We start from the raw sequence: 20,613 nt of genomic DNA, 5'->3' as shown, positions 1-20,613 counted from the left end.
GAGCACAGCAGAGTCACAAAGCTCGGCCTGCTCGGCTGTATCGCGCTAATGCGGTGAGACTGGTGAGAGTCGCTGACGAACACTGACGAGGCTGTGAGGCTGTCTAGGCCGTGTGCGGGACCTTCCTAGCGAAACTGCCACCGTCCGTTTCTCCCCACGGCCGTCCCCTGCTCCGTCGACCGTTCTCCGCGCGAGGATGCGAGAAGACCGCGGGCGAACGTGAGACACGCCGTTGCGACCACCCGCTTCTCCTCCGGGGGAAGTACGGCGGCCGAGAGGACAAGCGCAGGCCGCGGTTATGTTTCTCGATGGTGAGCGCTTTAACGACAATGGCAGCAACGTCCCCGTCGAAGGTACGTCGATTCTCTCCATGTTCTATTCCCGTGATCCCGATGACGTGTGCGAGACGACGGATTGCCAGCACCCCGCGTAATCGGAAAAGAAAACCTCGAGAAATCGAAAGAGAGAAAGTGAGGAGGGGTAAAGGCCATTTCCTCGATTTCCGATTCGCGAGACAGACAAACGATTGAGCGTAATTCTGATTTATATCGCGAGGTGATATGGAAAATGTACTGAGTCGATGTTTGCGCTGGCTGTTTGTCATCAACGATCAACAGTAACAATATTGTCAATCGTACCCGTTGTTTTCAAAAACAACACCCCTGCAAATATTTTATCCTTGTTTAACATTTAAAGAACGACAAGGATAAAATGATGATCTTTGATGTTTCTGAACATAGCTTTGTTGATGGAGTCGGTCCTGACTTAGGGACTAAAAAGTGACTTTATTTTCAAAAAACATTTAACAATTTCTAAATCCTTGTTACTATTTATTATAAATGCTTTGTTGAATATTTTTTTTTGTTTTTTTTTTTGTATAACTTTTATATAATCTATATTGTGTAAGTTAGAGATTTATAAAAACCTACAAGAAACTACTTTGTCATGAACATAAGACTGTTTTTTAGAAATATATTAATATCAATAAATAATTTTTTTTGCTTAACATATGTTAAATAGAGAGCTTCAGTATAATTTTTTTTAATCAAGATCTCTATGTTAAGCAAAGGAAATTCTGTATTGATGTTAACATATCTATAAAACACTATTATGTTTTACAATATAACTCATTAAATAAAACAGTTTTTTTTATAAGATATTATTTGATAATGATAAAAGGACATTGTATTAAATATAAATTTGTTTAATATCCTAGAGGAGACTGCAGAAGGAGTTGATGTCTTTAATACGCGAACCTCCACCAGGGGTACACGTAGATGGAGAATTGGCCGGGCAAAATTTGACACAATGGATTGTCCACATGGAAGGTGCTAAAGGCACCTTGTATGAGGGGGAACAATTTCAGCTCCAATTTAAGTTCAGTTCTAAATACCCGTTTGATTCGCCAGAAGTGACTTTCATCGGTGGAAATATACCTATACATCCACATGTCTATAGCAATGGTCATATTTGTTTATCTATATTAACAGAGGATTGGTCTCCTGCTCTCAGCGTGCAAAGCATCTGCCTGAGTATTGTTTCCATGCTAAGCAGCTGTAAAGAGAAGGTGCGAGATATAGCCATTAAATATATGAACATATTTAATCTTAATATCTATAAATAATGCAAATATTTTTTACATAGAAAAGACCACCTGACAATACATTTTACGTGAAAACTTGCAACAAGAATCCAAAAAAGACAAAATGGTGGTATCATGGTGAGAAGATAAGCTTTATATATATTATAGTGCATAATTTTCAGGATCTTTCTCTATTATCATTTTACTAAATTCTGTTATGAAATATTTACAATTCACTAGACTCTAATTTATGTATATATTTAAAAGTGCAATTGTTTTTAAAATAATGTAAATAATTAATTTTTTAGATGACAGTGTCTAACATTGAAGATTATGCAGAGATTTTTGTCAACTTGTCAACATTGACTTGTTAGACTAAGTGGACTAACATCCAAATGAAACCTGATGCATTAAATCAATAGAATTTTGCATACAATATTATATAGAGTAAAGTCAATATAACAAGAAATTAGATGCATACTTTTAAGAAAAAACAAGGCTACAATTTACTTATTATAATTATAATTATAGAATTAATGCAAACTGCGCGAGTTTAATCATAAATTACTATAATGTTGCTGATAGTGAAGCATATTTATAGTTATAATGAATTATTATCAAATCAGTAAAATAATGCTAAACCGAGAGGTAGAAAAAAGGTATTATTTATTATTAAGATATTAGATATAAAATTTTCTCTCTTGTTACTCCGAATTTAAGGAGATTCCTGATGTACGCTAATGAAATTATTGAATAAATTTAGAAATTATGAAAAAAATATGAAAAAATATACATACTATTAATATCATACATTTGAAAGGTTTTTTCTGCTGTTTTTAACAAAAATTAAATATTAAATTATTTCATCACGCATGATTATACATATATATAAACAAATCTTATATATGTTTAAAATTTAGTAATAAATACTTTTTGTTATTAATTTCCTTTTACTTTAACATATTGTGATTAAGCACAATATATGCTTTTTTAAAATAATTTTTTGATCAAATTCATTGTTTTCATACATTTTCGTTGCATTTATTTGTTTCTTTTAAACTTCTTGAGGCTATATCACTTAGCTTAGATTATTAATATTATGTATTTAACAAAGTTTATAAATTTTGAATTAAATTTAAACAATTACAGTGAGAATTGATATATGTATAACTCACTATATATATATTAAACTTTTTAATATTAATTTTTAAAGTTGATTTTTATTTAAGTATATAAAAGTTGTTATATTACGTTATATTCTTTTGATAAATTTTGAAAACTAAAAGTTTAATATATATGCAAATAAAATTCGTTAGGTGTTAATTTGTATAAAATAGAGTGATACTCAAAGTAATATATAATGTGTGAGATTAATGACAGTTGCAACAACAATAATTGATAATATGATCTACTAATGTTTCCAAATTTTTGTGTCATAATCTCTCATAATTATATGTAATAGCTGGTGGAACTTTTTGTACATTTAAGTCAAAATGTAAATTATGACGTGATTAAATTTCTTAATGATACTTGGTGCCTTTCTCCAGTCAATAATTCATTGCGCCTTATATATTTTTTAATTTAATAATTTGTTGCTGACTATACACACACACATACACCGTATTGGAGTAACGATATTTTTTGCTGTTATAATATTATATTTATCCAGTGCCATAATTATTCTTTGAAAATAATTTTTTTGAAAATAAATAATTAGAAACTTGTTTTAAAAAAATTTTTGCTAGAATGTTTAATATATATATATATATATATATATATATATATATATATATATATTTATTTATAATATGTATAAGGCGTTCTTTGTGAAACGGAGACTGTTGAATTTTTCAAAAAGTGCCAGACGGTATTTAAAAGTAGATGTTTTAAGCTACAATTTGCGCATTTACTGATTTTTTTAAACTGAAATATATTCTGTGCAGAGAGGGGTCTCCATTTCACAGAGAACGCCCATATATATTGTATATTAAATATATATCCTAGAAAAAAATTTCTAAAAACAAATATATGTATATATATATAATAAAATTTCTTATATGGAAATATTTTCAATATAAGTATTTTTTAATAATCAAACAGATTTGATTAAAAAGTTTATCTTACGTTTGATTTAAAAAATCAGTTCCGTTCTTATTTTAAATTTAAGCATGCGATATTCTTATTAATCAATATTATATTATCAATTGATTTGCATTGTAATTAAATATATGATATAAAAGAGAACTGACAGATTATCTCATTATCAAGTAATTTGTTATTAATGTCAATAAGAGGACTGATATTAAATATTTTATTAATGATTAGATTCATACGTTAACCTATACTTTTTTGAAATTTTTATATAATTTTATTACTTGTGCATTTATTTTAATTAAAAATTAATACACTAATTTCGAAGTCTATATTGCAATTAAATATTCTCAAAAATCATTGAGTGTATATTCACATAATGTAATAATCTTTGACAAAGCACGAGTGGCGTTTATCAGTAAACGTGCATAAATATGTTTTATTTAGCCCAATGGCTACATAACTTACATACGTTGTAAAATATATACGTTATCAAAGTACAAATAAGTTTTAATCACGGCTCGACAGTTCCCAGACTGAAATCACCATAAGCCTTGAAATCCTTATATAAATAACTTATCCTATAAGCAAATAAAACGAACATATGTTACTTATTTATGATTTGAATATTTTATTCAATTTTTAAAATAGATTTTTCTTGAAGAAATGCTTTACGCTTTTGATTTATTTTCTGGTTATGTTATAATTTTAGTTGCATAATTTTAGGTATGTGATATTATATATTTTGTCTAATTAAATTTGTACAATAACGTACGTTTGAACGCTGATATCATCGGTTATTAAAATTTCTATCTCATTAAGCGCAATAATATAAAGGAAGACATTCTGATTAAAAAATTATCATTTCATACATGCATTCGCGTGTTTATCATATACACATACATTCCTATTAGTGTTGCAAAATCATCGTTAGCTCGTTTTTAATCATATATTTTCAGTTTGTCGATTCGTCATGATCGTGTTAAATATTCATATAAGATCAATATTATATTATTTACACTTATTATTATTGAATATAATATATTTAGCAAAATATATCGAATTAATACACATATCGACATTTCAACATAAATTAATTAAATAATGTTTATTTTAATTCGTAATATTAAATATTAAATTCGTAAAATTAAATATTTATAATATTAAATAATTAAATATAAATAATTGTTTTTATAGATAGAAAAAGCTTCTGTACTCTTATTTGGGCTTTAATTGAAAAAAAATACACGGCCTCTTAATTCAAGGCACACAATTGCATATGCATATGATATTATATACTTTCATAATTAGCGCAGAACGATAATGTTTTATTTTTAATTGCAAAAAATTATATAACAAAAACAATATAGATGTTTTGAGCTATCAGTGTCAAAAATCTCTGGAAAATCCATTGAAATGAAGATACAATTAATTTCATTCGACACCACGAAAAAGACAAAAAATATTATAAAGTGTTATTATGCGTATGTACATGCATGTCGCAGCTACAACTTATAAACAGTGTAGTTGAGGGAAAGAGGTAAAGAGTGGGGCCAATGATTTCCAAGCACGTTCGACAACGTGACAGCAGTCTGTTCCGTGTCGGATCGAACAGAGAGATAATGCCGCCATTACGAGTGCCTTGATTCCGTCGGCAGTGCGTTTGGCAGTGAGTGCTTGACAAGCGGCTTGCAATCGCAAGATCTAATTCTTTATAAAAACGAGCATCCCGTATATTTCGAAATATAATGTATATATGTAAAATATAATTTCCTCGGATCGCGTTTTACAGTGGTTTCGTTAAAATACGCAGTGCGATTCGCAGCAGTGACGTGTAAATCAAATACGTGCGAAATGGTGGTGACCACCGCGGTGCCATTCGCGTATCAACACGGGAATCCAAGACGTTATCAATATTCGAATTAAATACAGAAATATTTGTGCGAGAGGGAATATCGGTTCTCATTCTCTGCTTTTCTGTTCTATTCCTCGTTTTGTGTCTCGTCGCGAGCGAGAGACCAGCGGGTTTTCCACGATTCCACCTCCAAAACGCGACGTCCTTCGGCAACTGCGTGGCGTCATCGCTGAAGCTAATATCTGTCTGACAGTGTCGTAGGATCAACGAAGATAACCGATAGTTGCCTCAACCGTTCTTGTTCGGATTGTACTTTGTTCTCGTAGGACAGTGACATTCCTCAACGACAGGTGGAATCAACAACGAGTATCGAGGGCCAACTCGAATGAGGTTTTCCTTTCCGCAAGGCATCTTTTACAGTGACGGCACCATGTGTGTATCGTCATAGATTGCAGATAGTTGGTCTAGTGTTGGCAAAGTGATCACCGCCAGCACGAACGATGATTTATGCGAGGTAATCTTGAGTATGAATCAGTCGAGTCTTAATTTAGCAATTAATGTAGATTGTTGCTGACCTAGCTGCTAACAACAACTAATGTAGATTGCATAGATTTAGGATATATCATGAGAGTGACGTTTTCTGATTGAAGAGCTCGCCGTTGGCCGATCTTTTATTTTATCTATTTACGAATTCCTCTGAGATTTAAATAAAACGCACATATTTATATTTCTAGTCACGATAAACTTCGTTCCTACAATTGATATACAACTTGTCCAGATAAGACGTACACGAAAACAAAAGAATTATCTACTTCGATTAAAATGTAAATAGCTGAGCTTTTACTCGAGCAAGAGTTACGCCATGTTTAATTAGAAATTTGTTACCGTGATATACAGATAAGTGGAATGCGATTGATCAACCAGATTGAGCGCAACTTATTCCGCAGTAAAATATTTCGGGCAGTGAAGATACGATATAATGGACCTTTAGTCCATGCTCCTTTAGCGTGTATGGACTAATGTAATCGATGTCCTATATGCTTCTTATGGAAGATTTTCATTATTTTCCTTTTGCGTTTTTGTTCTTTATCTAAAACACGTCCCGTAGTGATTGGCGCGTAAATTTTCACAACCACAATCTGTAGAAACGGAGTTCAAAAATACAACCTTAGTAATAAAATAAAAATTTTACTGGAACATTTTTGTGTATTAGTCACAACATTTATTTTAAAAATAACAATGTAAGAAAGTTTGAAGCAAAAAGATCATGGTACAACGGTCCAGTGTGTTCGCATTCAGAAGAAATTCCCATGACTCATCGAAATGATATGATTCTTGGATATTATAAAGAATTTTTCCATTCGAAATCAGCAACATCGGACATCTTTAATATAATTTGCAGGGTTGGGTAGTAATTAGTTAAAAAATTGAAAGTTAATAGTAAAGTTAACAAGTTAATTTTAAATAATTTTATTTTTAAAAATAAATACTTAACTAATTAAGTATTTATTTTTGAAATATATAAACTTTAACTTATTAACTTTTTTTCTAAATTAAACATTTTATCTAGGCAAAAGAAAAAATTATAAACTAAAAATACATTATTCCTTCATGGAAATAATATTTTCTTGTTATTTCATATAATTAATATTATAACTTAATTTACAAATAAAATATTAAATATATTTGGTGATCGATACTGTAATTATGATGTAATCTGACTTAAATAAATTATATGGTTATTTAATTTAATATAAATAAAGCTTCTCAAAAGTAACTTTTACTTTAACTTGAGTTAAATTAATCTTAACATAACTTTAACCGAGTTAGTTTTTTTATTTATGTAACTTTTAACTTAACTGAATGAATTTTATAATCCATCATCTTTAATTTAATTTAATTTAAAAAATATATTAACTTACCCAACCCTGTAATAACTTGTAATCAGTTCACGATAATTAAGTATAAATATATGTGGTTAAGTATAAAAATATATTTCATAATATGTAAAAATATATAAATTGATAATATATAAAATGCGTAAGTGCAATCTACCCCATATTTGCATAATGCTGAAACTTTGTTTTTTAATAATGGTTAAAACAAAGGAAAGGGTGTCGAAAAAGCGATTTTTTGCCGATCGGAGAAATGCCTTGGAATTTAGTTTTCCTTCACAATTCTGAGGATGCTGAGTTCAAATATGATAGTCTATATTGCAAGCTCCGCGGTGATAGAAGAGAAAAGATGACATTATCTCCAACTACAATGTATTTTCCGAAGTTTTTAATAGTTTAGACTCTCATATTTGAACTCGGCATCCTCAGAACTGTGAAGAAAAAACTAAATCCCAATGTTTCCTCTGGTCGGCAAAAAATCGCTCTTTTTTGACACCCTTCTTTGTTAGTCATATTCGAAAGTATTCAATCAAATTTTATTGTTAATCTTCTTTATTTAAGTTTCTTGTTTTATTATTATTTTTATCCCGAAAATTAGTTTTTGATCTGTGATGATTTTTCTGATTGAAGTGTTCCATATTGTTATAAAACATGGATTCAACAGTGGCACGTCCGGCAACAATTAAAAACGAGCTGTTACGTTGCTTAATGATTATTTAATGATACTAAAATGTTCGGTTTTACTAACATTGAACAATTTTAAACATTATTCAACTTATTCTAGCTCTTTCTTTCAAATCTTATAAAAAGAACTAAAAGACGTGGTTTTTTAAACAAATTTTTAAACCTAAACAAAATTGTAGATCTGGCAAGAAAATTTATTTGAATGCTTCGAACGTATTCGAGAATAATTTTTGAAAAGATTACTTTTAAGATAAAAAATCATAATTTTGTAAAACTGTAAAAAGCATCCTACATTAACGAAAAAGAATTACATTTACCAATGATCCTTCCCCTATCTGAGAAAACAGAAAACAAAGAATTAAACATTTATATTTTAATAGGTAAAAGGTCGTGATGACCTGACAAATTTTTATAATATCTAAAGAGCCTGCAGCTGTTTCTCGACAAGCGCATTTCGCTGCATGTGGCTCATCGCAATTAAAATATAACCGACGCAAAGATGAATTTTCCACGTAGCGCATGGGTATGGTGACGCTGGTACATCAGCAACAACAAACACTCGACGATAATCACCAGTGTCAGAAGGAGCAGGATCATAATAGCAACGACGGTGCTGTCGAGAGCCACGCGGTTGACAAGTTTCATGGCGAGGCTGCGCGCTCGACGAGGGAGACCGCGGTCGTCGCTCCGGGCAATGGTAATGTTGGGGACTCCTCTACGCAGTGCAGTGACGTAGATGAAGACGATGAGGAAGAGGAGACGGACGTCGAGGAAAGCGGCGACGGCGGCGGCTGGATCACGAATCTGCCGATATCGTCGACCATCGTTCATCAGCATCAAGCAGTCGCTTCCACAAACGGCGATGTCGTCCTACCAAACGCTGACCCGTCGAATTTCGGCGACGTCTGCGTTAAGAACTCGACGAACGTGCATCTAGGTAACAAGACCTTCTACAAAGGTCCGGTTACTATAAAGCAGTTTGTTTACACGAATCCTATCCAGGATGCGAGTAAGCTCGACGTCAGTAATGTCTCTGACGTCAACATCACGGATTTGTCCATGAGCAAAGATGACGAAGCCTCCAACAGAGCTATTTTTTCACAAAATGCAGACTTAAATAAAAGTAAGTCTATGCTGTGCAACAAATTGTTTAGATCTATTACCATTATTTTCTATACACTTGTTTTTTAAAGCACAGATCTGTTTAAGAACAAAATCGCCAGATATCTGAAAAGGAGAGACTTATAGATTTCTCAATAATTTTAGAATTTTAGAATAACAAAAGGATATATAAATTTTATATAAGAAACTATTAGGATTAGATAAAAGTTAATATACTTTAAATAAACTCAAATTAAAATTAATGATTTATACAATTAAGTTAGTTATATTAAAAGTTCCATAAAAAACTAATTAAGTTGAAAGTTACATTAAAATTAAATTAAACCAAAAGTTAATTTTGAAAAACATTATCTATATTAAATTAGAATGTCGTAATTTTTAAAAATTGGATTACTCGAAATTATAAAACAAAATTACAAATACAAATTATCAATTAAGTAAATTTAATATTTTATTTGTAAGTTAAACTTTTATAATAAAGAAAAATAATAAAGAAATATTGTGAAATAACAAAGAAATATTATTTTTATTAATTAATTTTTAATTTTTTAATATCTTTTTAGTTTTTATGCAATCCTAGAAATTATGAATCACAATTCAATTAAATTCAAATATAAATAACATAATGAATTTAAATAATTTTGTTGATATCTTTTATGACATTACGAAATACAAGATATTATTATTTCTATTCTATCTTATTTTCATAAAAGAAAATGTACTTTCCAACTTAATTTGAAAGCGAGTGTAATAAATATCTAAATAACATTAAATTGAAAAAAAATCAATATTCAAATGTTAAATTTATCAGTAGAATGTATGATTACTTACTTACGGAAACTGATTTTCGTAGTAGTGTAACGATAAACACGTGATCAATAGCTTCATCTGGTAAACTTAAAGACGTCACTGAATTTAATTCTCTTCGTTTTACATGTATTTTAATACTTTGTAGTATTGCTTATAGGACATTAATAATTAATATTATTTGTAATCGAAAAGTAGCAAGTATATAAAAACAAATAAATGCTATATATGTTTTAATTGCCAATATACGAGTCCGATAAAAATAATAATGTATGACATTCAATAAAAAATAATATGATTATATAACATCCAATAAAAAATGATATATGATATATAATATTGATGATGTATGATATCTTGAAGTAACTTCGATAAATTTCTCTAAAGTATAAAATACAATGTTAGTCAGATCCTTTCAAGCTGCAACAATTTTTAAATTATTTCATTGATACAAAAATAAATTATTAATTCTTTAATTTTGCTATAACTATGCCAGCATATACTTATAGCGAGTTTTAATGTGTTCAAAATTTCAGATTAAAATTTGTTTTTATACTTTTAGTTGTGCCTTGCAAAAATTAAAGCTAATGATAAAAAAAAGCTATTTTTACTCTACAGTACATACGTGTTGCATTATTCTGGCATAGATTTGAGGGATATTTCATGCCGCAAATTGTTTATTCGACTGTGAATAAAGTAGTAGAATAATGCAACAAAGAAGAATTAAAATCTCTCGTTGTGCACACACGCTTTCCGACGTAATAATCGCGCATCAAACACTATTACGTAGCTCATAAATCAGAACTAATCGTTTTAATGCAGCTTTTTATAATTATTCTAGTGACGCAATGGCTTTGGACATGGAGATGCGCGGCTTTATCATGCGTTTTAGCTTTAATACTTCTAGCTGCTGTAGTGATCACAAGTATATATTTCACTCATCATCCAGACGCGCCAGTCTTCCCGGAAATTCCAGATTCATCGCTTGAAGGTAATTGTCCATTTGAAAAATAGTTTTGTAATATGAGGCAAACGTTATCTTACAGCGATCGCAAAATTTAATTAAATCTGTATATTGTACTCCATATTTATATTTATTACATTTATTCGTCTATGCAAAAAACGCGTTTGGTTTCCACGAATAACTATAAATTACTACACTGACAGAAAAAAATGTTTAACTCAAATAAATATTCATTCGAATAGTACCAATAACATATTTTATAGAAAATAATATTTATTTCAAATAAGAAATATTTTCTAAATTATAGAAAGTATTACTTGTTTTAAATAAGTATTATTGATTTTCAATAAAATATGTTATTGGTACTATTCGAATAATGAATATTTATTTGAGTTAAGCATTCTTTTCTGTCAGTGTAACAAAATTGTATTCTCATGCAAAGAGTATTAATGTTCCAGATTTCATTATCAGATTATTAAAATTAGCATGTGCATCTGATTAAAATGTTACATTCGGTGTTAAATTAAATTTTCTAATTAATTTGTCTGCTAGAATATCTCGAACGTTTTGCGAATGATTTATACTTTATCTTCATGATTTTTTCAGGTGTAATAGTTACTTCAGTACGCTTTGTCGAAAGAAACGAATGGGGTGCGCAGCCGCCATCGGAACCTCTCACAAAACTGAAGCTGCCAGTACCATACGTAATTATTAGTCACACCGCGACAGACTTCTGTACCACGCAATCACAGTGTACATTCCACGTGAGATTTGCTCAGACCTTCCATATTGAATCTAGAAAGTGGTCGGATATTGCCTACAATTTCCTCGTCGGAGGCGACGGTCTTGCATACGTTGGCAGAAGCTGGGACTACATCGGTGCTCATTCCTTCGGTTTCAATAACAGGAGCATCGGCATTTCCTTTATCGGTACATTTAATACGGTCGTACCACCGAAAACGCAATTACATGCCGCGCAAAAAATTATAGAGCTCGGCGTTAAAGGTGGGAAAATCGCGCCTGATTATAAATTGTTAGGTCATCGACAAGTTTCAAAAACTCTCAGTCCCGGAGAGGCTTTATATAATGAAATTAAAAAGTGGCCCCATTGGTCACCTCAGCCTTGATCTGACAACTTGGAAGTTTAAATATTATGTGAATAAAATATAATTTCTGAAAATATATTCATTCTTCTTTTTCTTTAAATTTTTCTTTAGTTTTTTTAAAATGACTATTTGTACTTTCACAACGCGTGTAAGCATCATTTGTTAATATTTAATAAACAAAGATGACTGAACATTTCACTTATTATATCCTATCACTACTATAATAAAATTTTTTTATACTTGAATAAAATGACAAAAATTCTTCTCCTTTGTCATGTCATTGAATTTTTTTTGTCCTACCTTTTTACGAGTGTTAACTAGTATGTTTTGGGACACCCTGTATACTGGATGATTGTAAATTTAAATGACTAATTATACACGCGAACATCTAGTGTCGACTCTTACAGGCGATATTAATACATATTTCTGACTTCTTAAAAAAAAATGTTTTTTACAAATTCTTGAAAAAAGAGGATTTAAATATTTTTTACAACCAAAATCCTATTGCTTATAAACATAATAAGGCCGAGTCTACAATAGGTATAGTAAGCCTTAAATTATAAGAAATTGACTAATTATAATTGAATATGAGAAGAATAATTAAATATACCCTTAGGGCCACCGCACAGACTTTTGCATAACGCATAGTGCATGACGCATAAGAAAATTAATCAATCAGAGTCGTCTATTTCCCTCCCCAGAATAGAAATAAAGACCTCTGATTGATTAATTCTCTTATGCATTATGCATTTCGTGTTATGCAGAAGTCTGTGCGGGGGCCTTTAGTCTACAATTTACATTGAAGACTCTACAATAATGGCCGGAATTCATAGTCGAATCTTATTCAAGTTCCAGCTTAAGCACGATCTTGAGACGTCAATGCTGTTATTTCATTGGTTAAGTAAGTCTCAAGTCGGCTCGAAGCTAGACTTAAGACAATGCTTGAGCTTAAGATTGGTCCCGTCCTATAAAGGATTTAAGCTTTAAGCCATAAGAAATTGACCAATCACAGTTATCCAATCCAATGCATCGAAACCTTAAGGGCCATCTACAATGGAGAGTCGTAGGCCGTAGCAGTAGTCGTAACTCGTAGAAAATGTCTCCACTTCGTATTGCTTTACTGTTTACAGCCTACAACAGACATTGAGCCAATTCATTGCGTGCTTACGATGAGCGTTGGGGCATTCGGGACTAGTTTTTGGTCGCCTTTCTTTGATGGCCGGCTTGTATGTTATTGCTACGTCGTTTTTATTCTAGACAGCATTGCCGTAGTTTTAGTGCTGTTACGGCTAAAACACTCCATTGTAGATGGCCCTTTAAGCCTTGTCTACAAAAGTCGCAAGTAGCCAGTTGCGACTTGTGACAGCCAATAACTGTCGAACTTTAATTAATTAGAAACTAGGCGCTCATTGGCTGCCGCAAGTTGCAACTGGCTGCTTGCGACTCTGTAGACGGGCTTTAGCCCGGATCTACAATAGGTGTAGTAGCCTTATACATAAGAAACTGACCAATTATAATTAAATGTGAGAAGAATAAACGAATATAATTGGTTAATTCCTTATGGCTTAAGCCTTACTACACCTATTGTAGATTTGGCCTTAAGGGCCATCTACAATGGAGTGTTTTAGCCGTAACAGCACTAAAACTACGGCAATGCTGTCTAGAAGAAAAACGACGTAGCAATAACATACAAGCCGGCCATCAAAGAAAGGCAACCAAAAACTAAACCCGAATGCCCTAACGCTCATCGTAAGCACGCAATAAACTGGCTCAATGTCTGCTGTAGGCTGTAAACAGTAAAGCAATACGAAATGGAGACATTTTCTACGACTACTGCTATGGCCTACGACTCTCCATTGTAGATGGCCCTTTAGGCTGGATCTACAATAGGTGTAGTAAGCCTTATGCCATAAGAAATTGACCAATTATAATTGAATATGAGAAGTATAATCAAATATAATTGGTTAATTCCTTATGGCTTAAAGCTTACTACATCTATTGTAGATCCCTCCTTAAGGAAATGTACGTACAATAGCCTTAACTTATTGCACCAGTGCAGCAATAGGTTTGTTCGCGTTGCTTGAAATCTCCAAAATTTTTTACACTTTAAACGAGATAAATATATACTCGAGCACTGGAGAAAGAGAAAGCGAAGATGTCGAGTGCGAAAAGTGCAAGTACGCGAATAGGCCCAATGCAGCTAAAAAGAACAGATCTAAACAAAAGGCGGGAAGAGATCTGTAGTATTTGTAGAAACTGGAAGATGGGGCACAAAGAAGGCAAGAACTACTTCACTGTCTTCGCTACTATAAGCCTGACAGGATGTTAATGATAGTTACTTGGTGTCAATGTTGTATTGTGAAGTACCGTTTTAATTGTTTAGTTAATTTGTACAACACGTGATATTTATTTTGAATAACGTGATGGCTGACGAATATCCAGATCCAGACGAGGAATTCGACTTTATTCATCAGGCGGACTATGAAGCTATGAGAGAACTGGAGGGTAAACAATATAATTATTGTATATATTTTTCTCAGTTACAATCGAAATAAGAAACAAGTTGCGACTAAATTAGTATTTAAAATTTCATTAAAATTTTTTCTTTATATTTTATTATTTCGATTGCACTTTGTTGAACAAATTGAACAATTAACTATATTTGTTTGAAGCTGACTTGCTCCAGACAAGACAATTGTCACAGCCTGGCCCTAGTTCTAGTAATAGCAGATCTTGCACAGTTAATGGAAATAAACATCAACCGAATGTTGAAATTCCTATATCTGCTAATGTTGATAAAATTAATACAATTAGCAGTAACAAGAAACGTAGTTATGAAGAATTATATGGTGATGCTGTACCTGGCTGTAGTAAAAAACGCAGTTGCGAAGAATTGTTTGGTGACATTTCTGATTTCTTAGATACAGATATCTCAGGTATAGTATATTGATTGATAATAAATTGACAAGATTTTACTATTCTTGGGATTGTTACTGGAAAATCTTTATTTTTAGATAACAATATTAGGGAGGGACCAAGAGTAAAAAAGCTTCGGTGGGATCAACCTAATGATGTCATTAATAAAATATTGAATGCAAGACAGTTGCTGCATGAATATAATGGAGATATATCAAAGAAAATAAGTTGCAATCAGTAAGTAAATTATTGATTTAATATGATTTACATAATACAAATTATATAAGATTTGTTATATTTTTAGGTCTAATAGCAAGAAAAATTCTATTTCTTTACGAGTTCCACCATGGAATTTTGTGGCTGTCACAAGACCATATGATTCTCAACGCTTATATATCAGAGTTAGAAACGCACAAAACGATATCAAACAATCTGTAAGGCCGATTGCCAATCTGTTTTCGACATCCTATAACCAATTGAAAACTCAGGCGAAAGAAATTGTATGTCTATTCCTTAATTTTTCTTTATATTATCTTTTTATGCTATAATATTAATGTAATGTATTATAGATGGAAAAAAAACAGGAATTATTGAGACCGTCATCTAATCTATGCAGTATAAAGAATGATGAACTGTGGGTCGATAAATATCGACCTCGATCTTACTTAGAGTTACTGACAGACGAAACTGTTAACAGACAGTTTTTACATTGGCTGAAGCTTTGGGATAAAGTAGTATTTAATCGGAATATTGCAAAACTAAAGGGAAAACAGTCATCTATTTTTGGAAAGAAAAACAATATTAATGATGAAAAAGATATTGAGGAGTTGGATAGCAAAGGATATCCAATCAAAAGAATAGCCTTACTTAGCGGTCCACCTGGATTGGGAAAGACGACTCTAGCACATATAGCAGCCAAACATGCCGGTTATAATGTTGTAGAAATCAATGCGAGTGATGAAAGGACTCCAGAATCGTTTAGGTAATTAGCTTGGTAATGTACAAAATTCACATTAACGACACGCTCGAAAATTACATTATATTTTCGTTTCAGACAGATTCTTCTTGCATCAACAGAAATGAAAGCTGTGATGGGCGCTGATCCCCGCCCGAATTGTTTAATTTTTGATGAGATTGATGGTGCACCAGTTGCATCTATCGAGCTTCTATTAAAATTTATTCAAGGCAAATTAGTGTCGAAAGGTAAAAAAGGAAAGGTACAATTGGAAAGAACGTCTAATGGCTGTACACGTCCTATAGTATGTATTTGTAATGAACCATATACTCCTTCGTTAAGGTAATTTTAATTGAAGACAAATCTATAGAAAAAAAAAATTCCTGTATTAAAAGAACAATTGTAATATTTTTAATTTTACATTTATAGAGCGTTGAGAACCGCCGCTGTAATAATTCCGGTACCGGAAGTAAGTCCTTTAAGATTAGCAGAACGTCTAATGGATTTGGCGAGAAAGGAAAAGTTAAATGTAGATTTTGGCGATCTTGTAAAAATGGCAGAAAGATCTGGCTGTGATGTTCGAGCTTGCATAGGGGCGTTACAATATATGGGTAGCGCTAATTTGAAAGATCATTTATCTCTAAAAGACACTCGTAAGAATTTGTTTGATTCGTGGAGAAATATATTAACGATTCCCATGAACAAAGGAGGGGTTCTTCCTATTCCTGAAAGAATCCAGAATATTTTAACAACTGTGCAAAATGGTAAAACAAATTGTTTACACACTTTAATAATTTAGAATTTTTCTGTGTATATTAAAAAATTTAATATATACATGTTTTTAAGTATTTATTTATTTATTTAGGTGAAAAGGAAAAGTTGACACAAGGAATATTTCATAATTATCCTGAAGTCTGTGACCGGAAACTTGATAATGTACCTATGTCTCTGGAATGGTTTCAATTTTATGATTTAGTAATGTCACTCGTTTTACAAAAGCAGATTTGGTCACTTGTACCATATACGAATTACGGATTTATTGCATGGCACTTGCATTTTGCACGAACACAGAAAACAAAATTATCATATCCAACAATTATCAACGAAGTAAGTATTATACATCAAGAGAAAATTCGAATTAAAAAAATATATTTAGCTAAAAATTTGTGTACGTTTTTTGTCAATAATTCTTTTTTCAAAAACAACTATTATTTTACGAAAGAATCATATCAGTTTATTTGCGAAACTTACATAATTATATAGGTATTATACACATTAATTATTATATATATATATATATATATATAGTGGTAGCAGAAAAATAGGTACATCTGCTCTTGTCATTGTTTTTTTAATTTGTCAACGCATGCGTTAACACTTGAACAAAATACTTTTTACTAAGACAACCGCAAGTATTAAAAGTGTATCTATATGTATAGAAAATTTTTAACAATTAAAAATTTTACAAATAAACAATGACAAGAACAAATGTACCTATTTTTCTGCCACCAGTATAAAAAAAAAAATATATATATATATAACATATGCGGGCGTTCTTTTTTTTTATAGGTAATTCAAAAAACAGCGAAGAATACAGGTATTTTAACAGCGATACGAAGAGTGTGCGGACGTGATGTTTTTACTTTAACTACAGATATCGCTGGATTTTTGCCAGACATCTTAGCGCCTAAATTACGCACAGTTCCTTCGCATTTGTATTCGCCGAAAGAGAAAGCAGATCTCATCAGAATAATAAATGTGATGGTTGAATTTGGTTTATCGTTCGTACAAGAGAAAAGTCCTCAAGGAGGCTACGTATACAATTTAGATCCGTATGTTGTAATAACGATAGCTAGTAAATAACGCATGTTCTAATTGTAATGGTACATATTCTTTTTTAGTAATATTTTGGAAGTTGGCGTTTTTTCTGATTGTAATGCGCATCGAAGTCTCGCATATGCAGTACAACAGATAATCGCACAAGAATTAGAGTTCGAACGTTTGAAACGTGCGAATATCTTAACTGGACTCGGTGAAGTTGATTCGGAAACCATGACAAATTCAGAAAAGTCAGAAGTTACAGAAAGTGTTCAGAACAAATCTTCAAATCTTCTAAATAATTCAAAACAAATTGGAAAAAATGTGACAACGTTAAAGGAAACAGTAAGTCTTACACATTTCTTTTTTATTCGTCAATTTCTTTATATTTAATAATTTTAGGTCTACAAAGATTTTTTCGGAAATATAATTACGAGTGAAAATGACAATCAGAAGCAGAATAAAATGATGAATCGTATATCTCCAAAATCACAGAAGAAATATTCTCTAATGCAAAACATTTTAACAAAACATGGAATCTGGTACAAATATAAAGAAGGTTGCAACAATGCCGTTCGCCGAAATGTATTTATGGAGAAACTTTTATAAACAGATTAAATTTAATTACAAACTATAAGTACGATTTTATTCTATCTTTATCGTTCTCAAGGATGTATAATAAAATGTTTTTTATATATAATTTTTTTTATTTTGTATATAGAATATATTTATAGGATATAGGATATAGGATATAGGATATAGGATATAGAATAGATTTATATAGAATGTAGTTAGAAGTATACTTTATTTAAAAAGGCATTTATTTTTTAACCCTGCGTTAGGCGCAATATCTATTGGATACGCGTTCAGGCTATGATACACATTGCCGTTTTCACACGATAACAAACGCAAACATTTTTTTTATTCTAATATTTGCTAATTTGTTTTTTACTGTTTTATAAAGTTTAGTGTAAGATTATTGTTTTAAAAAGTACAGGAAAATTATAGGAAAAATTAATACATTTGTGATGTACATTGTGACCATTTGTGGATAAAAATATATTGCGCCTAACGTAGGACTAAATTGAATTTTTTAGAACAAATAACTCTTTAAAAAGTTACAATGTAACAGAAACAAAACCGTTTAACAAAATATGTAATATTTAGAAATCCAATATAATAGAGTTTGTATTTTCTATATAAATTTATAATTCTATAAATATTTATTTATTATGTATATAATTTTATATCTGTGATTAAAATCAATTAAGATTAATTCAAATTTATTAATAAAAAGTATAAATTTTTTATATAGTTTATTTGTATTTAATAAGTAATGTCATTTAATAATCTGCTGTTTGTGGTGGTAAGATGATGTAGGTATGTAAGTAATGTCAGACTTTAACCTTGTGATGTGATGACTTTTAGATTGCTGTTTATCAGAATAGATATGAAACGAGTAGATTGCGTGATTCTACAACGATAGTAACATTTGGTGGTTCATCTATCAATTGCTCTGGCAACTATTCTAATTGGTTCTAGTAGTTTGAAAGTATATAACATCATAATGGTACATTAGTCACTTATAACCTATCATTTTTATGTTTTGGGTTTATTTTTACTTTATACACTCGCTTCATTCATTTAATTATATTGCATCTAATATCTTTGTATATTCATATTTATACAATAATTTCAAATTAATATTTTTTATATTTAAACAACATTATTGACTTATTTTGTCCGTTCAATTTTATAATAAAAACTTGAAATATGAAAAATTGTTTAATATATTTATATATGATATATTTATTAATATATATATATATATATTTATATATTTAAGGAAGAGAAAAGAGAAATACCATCAACACTAAGGAAATTTTTAGCAGTTGATGCTTATTTGACTAATGCTTTTGTTAACTGGGCAGAGCAAATTTCGCTTTTGAAACGATTGAAGGCCTATCACAAATTGTTGGATGTAAGTTTAATTATTTATTTCGTTGACTAAGTAAAAAGTAATAGTATATAAAATTGTATGTACAATTCTTTTTTGCTATTATCTTTTTTTAGATATCATGTCATAACTTAATATGGCTAATAACTAATCTCATGTTTATTTGGGTTTTGAACAATTCAAACTTATATCAGATGCAAGTTAATCTTTTAATAGGTATATCCAAAAATAAATCTTATGACATATCATTGCTTTTAGAAGTTATATTAAAAGATAAGAATTGTTTCAGGTTTGACACTTGACATTATTTCAGTCGTTTTCCTAAAAGCAATAACAAGAAGGAGACGACCGACAACCGGCAACAATTTTGCTCCTGAAAAAGATTCCTTTCCATCTGGCCATGCAACACGTGCAGCATTCATTACATATTTTTTTATTAATCTGTGGCCTATACCTTTAATATGCATACTATTCTTGTTAGCTTGGTCCTTTTCAGTATGCCTGTCCAAACTCTTAATGAGAAAACATCATATAGCTGACATTTTAGTAGGAATAGCTCTTGGTACAGTGCAAGGTATTCTACTAGGATACATATATTTGGATCAGGATACTTGTGCGAGATTAGTTTGGTGGATTACAGATGAAAAAATATCTGGAGCTGAGTATGATGTTTAAGTATATCATTTTTGTGCAAAAAAATCCATTTTATTTCCTTTTTTTTATTGACATCTCATGAGCTATTGAGTTTGTAAAATTATACGTGTGCGCAAGTTTATACTTTCTTAAAAAATGTGTGTGTGTGTGTGTGTGTGTGTGTGTGTGTGTGTGTGTGTGTGTTGCATGTGTACACAAATAAATATA

At 30.9% G+C, this 20,613-nt stretch overlaps 4 protein-coding genes across 5 annotated transcripts; all 4 read left to right on the top strand.

Moving 5' to 3' along the window:
* The first annotated feature begins 5 nt into the window (after positions 1-5).
* Positions 6-2,370, top strand: LOC105834299 (ubiquitin-conjugating enzyme E2 W). The gene is made up of 4 exons (XM_012676675.3): positions 6-353; positions 1,217-1,567; positions 1,645-1,720; positions 1,891-2,370. Exons 1-4 carry the CDS (start codon positions 309-311, stop codon positions 1,902-1,904), a joined length of 486 nt encoding a protein of 161 aa, XP_012532129.1. The 5' UTR covers positions 6-308; the 3' UTR covers positions 1,905-2,370.
* A 1,456-nt stretch (positions 2,371-3,826) lies between these two features.
* On the top strand, positions 3,827-12,299 carry LOC105834280 (peptidoglycan-recognition protein LC). Of its 2 annotated transcripts, none has more exons than XM_012676648.3 (4): positions 3,827-6,042; positions 8,607-9,230; positions 10,878-11,027; positions 11,607-12,299. In XM_012676648.3, exons 2-4 carry the CDS (start codon positions 8,627-8,629, stop codon positions 12,125-12,127), a joined length of 1,275 nt encoding a protein of 424 aa, XP_012532102.1. In that variant the 5' UTR covers positions 3,827-6,042; positions 8,607-8,626; the 3' UTR covers positions 12,128-12,299. The 2 variants fall into 2 exon arrangements, with proteins under 2 accessions (XP_012532102.1, XP_012532094.1); XM_012676640.3 differs by having other exon boundaries at positions 3,830-6,042; positions 8,624-9,230.
* A 1,761-nt stretch (positions 12,300-14,060) lies between these two features.
* Positions 14,061-18,495, top strand: LOC105838373 (chromosome transmission fidelity protein 18 homolog). Its single transcript, XM_012683893.3, has 11 exons — positions 14,061-14,611; positions 14,779-15,042; positions 15,121-15,259; positions 15,327-15,522; positions 15,592-16,004; positions 16,077-16,319; positions 16,407-16,741; positions 16,843-17,084; positions 17,547-17,809; positions 17,879-18,140; positions 18,198-18,495. The coding sequence occupies exons 1-11, from the start codon at positions 14,530-14,532 to the stop codon at positions 18,402-18,404; spliced, it is 2,646 nt and encodes an 881-aa protein (XP_012539347.1). The 5' UTR covers positions 14,061-14,529; the 3' UTR covers positions 18,405-18,495.
* Positions 18,496-19,181: 686 nt separating this feature from the next.
* On the top strand, positions 19,182-20,451 carry LOC105838370 (phospholipid phosphatase 6). Its single transcript, XM_012683889.3, has 4 exons — positions 19,182-19,365; positions 19,642-19,776; positions 19,869-19,968; positions 20,042-20,451. The coding sequence occupies exons 1-4, from the start codon at positions 19,363-19,365 to the stop codon at positions 20,425-20,427; spliced, it is 624 nt and encodes a 207-aa protein (XP_012539343.1). The 5' UTR covers positions 19,182-19,362; the 3' UTR covers positions 20,428-20,451.
* The last annotated feature ends 162 nt before the right edge of the window (positions 20,452-20,613 follow it).

This window comes from Monomorium pharaonis, chromosome 2, assembly GCF_013373865.1.
Source record: "Monomorium pharaonis isolate MP-MQ-018 chromosome 2, ASM1337386v2, whole genome shotgun sequence".
In the NCBI taxonomy this organism is placed as follows: domain Eukaryota; kingdom Metazoa; phylum Arthropoda; class Insecta; order Hymenoptera; family Formicidae; genus Monomorium; species Monomorium pharaonis.
This window is presented reverse-complemented; position numbering and strand designations above follow the sequence as displayed.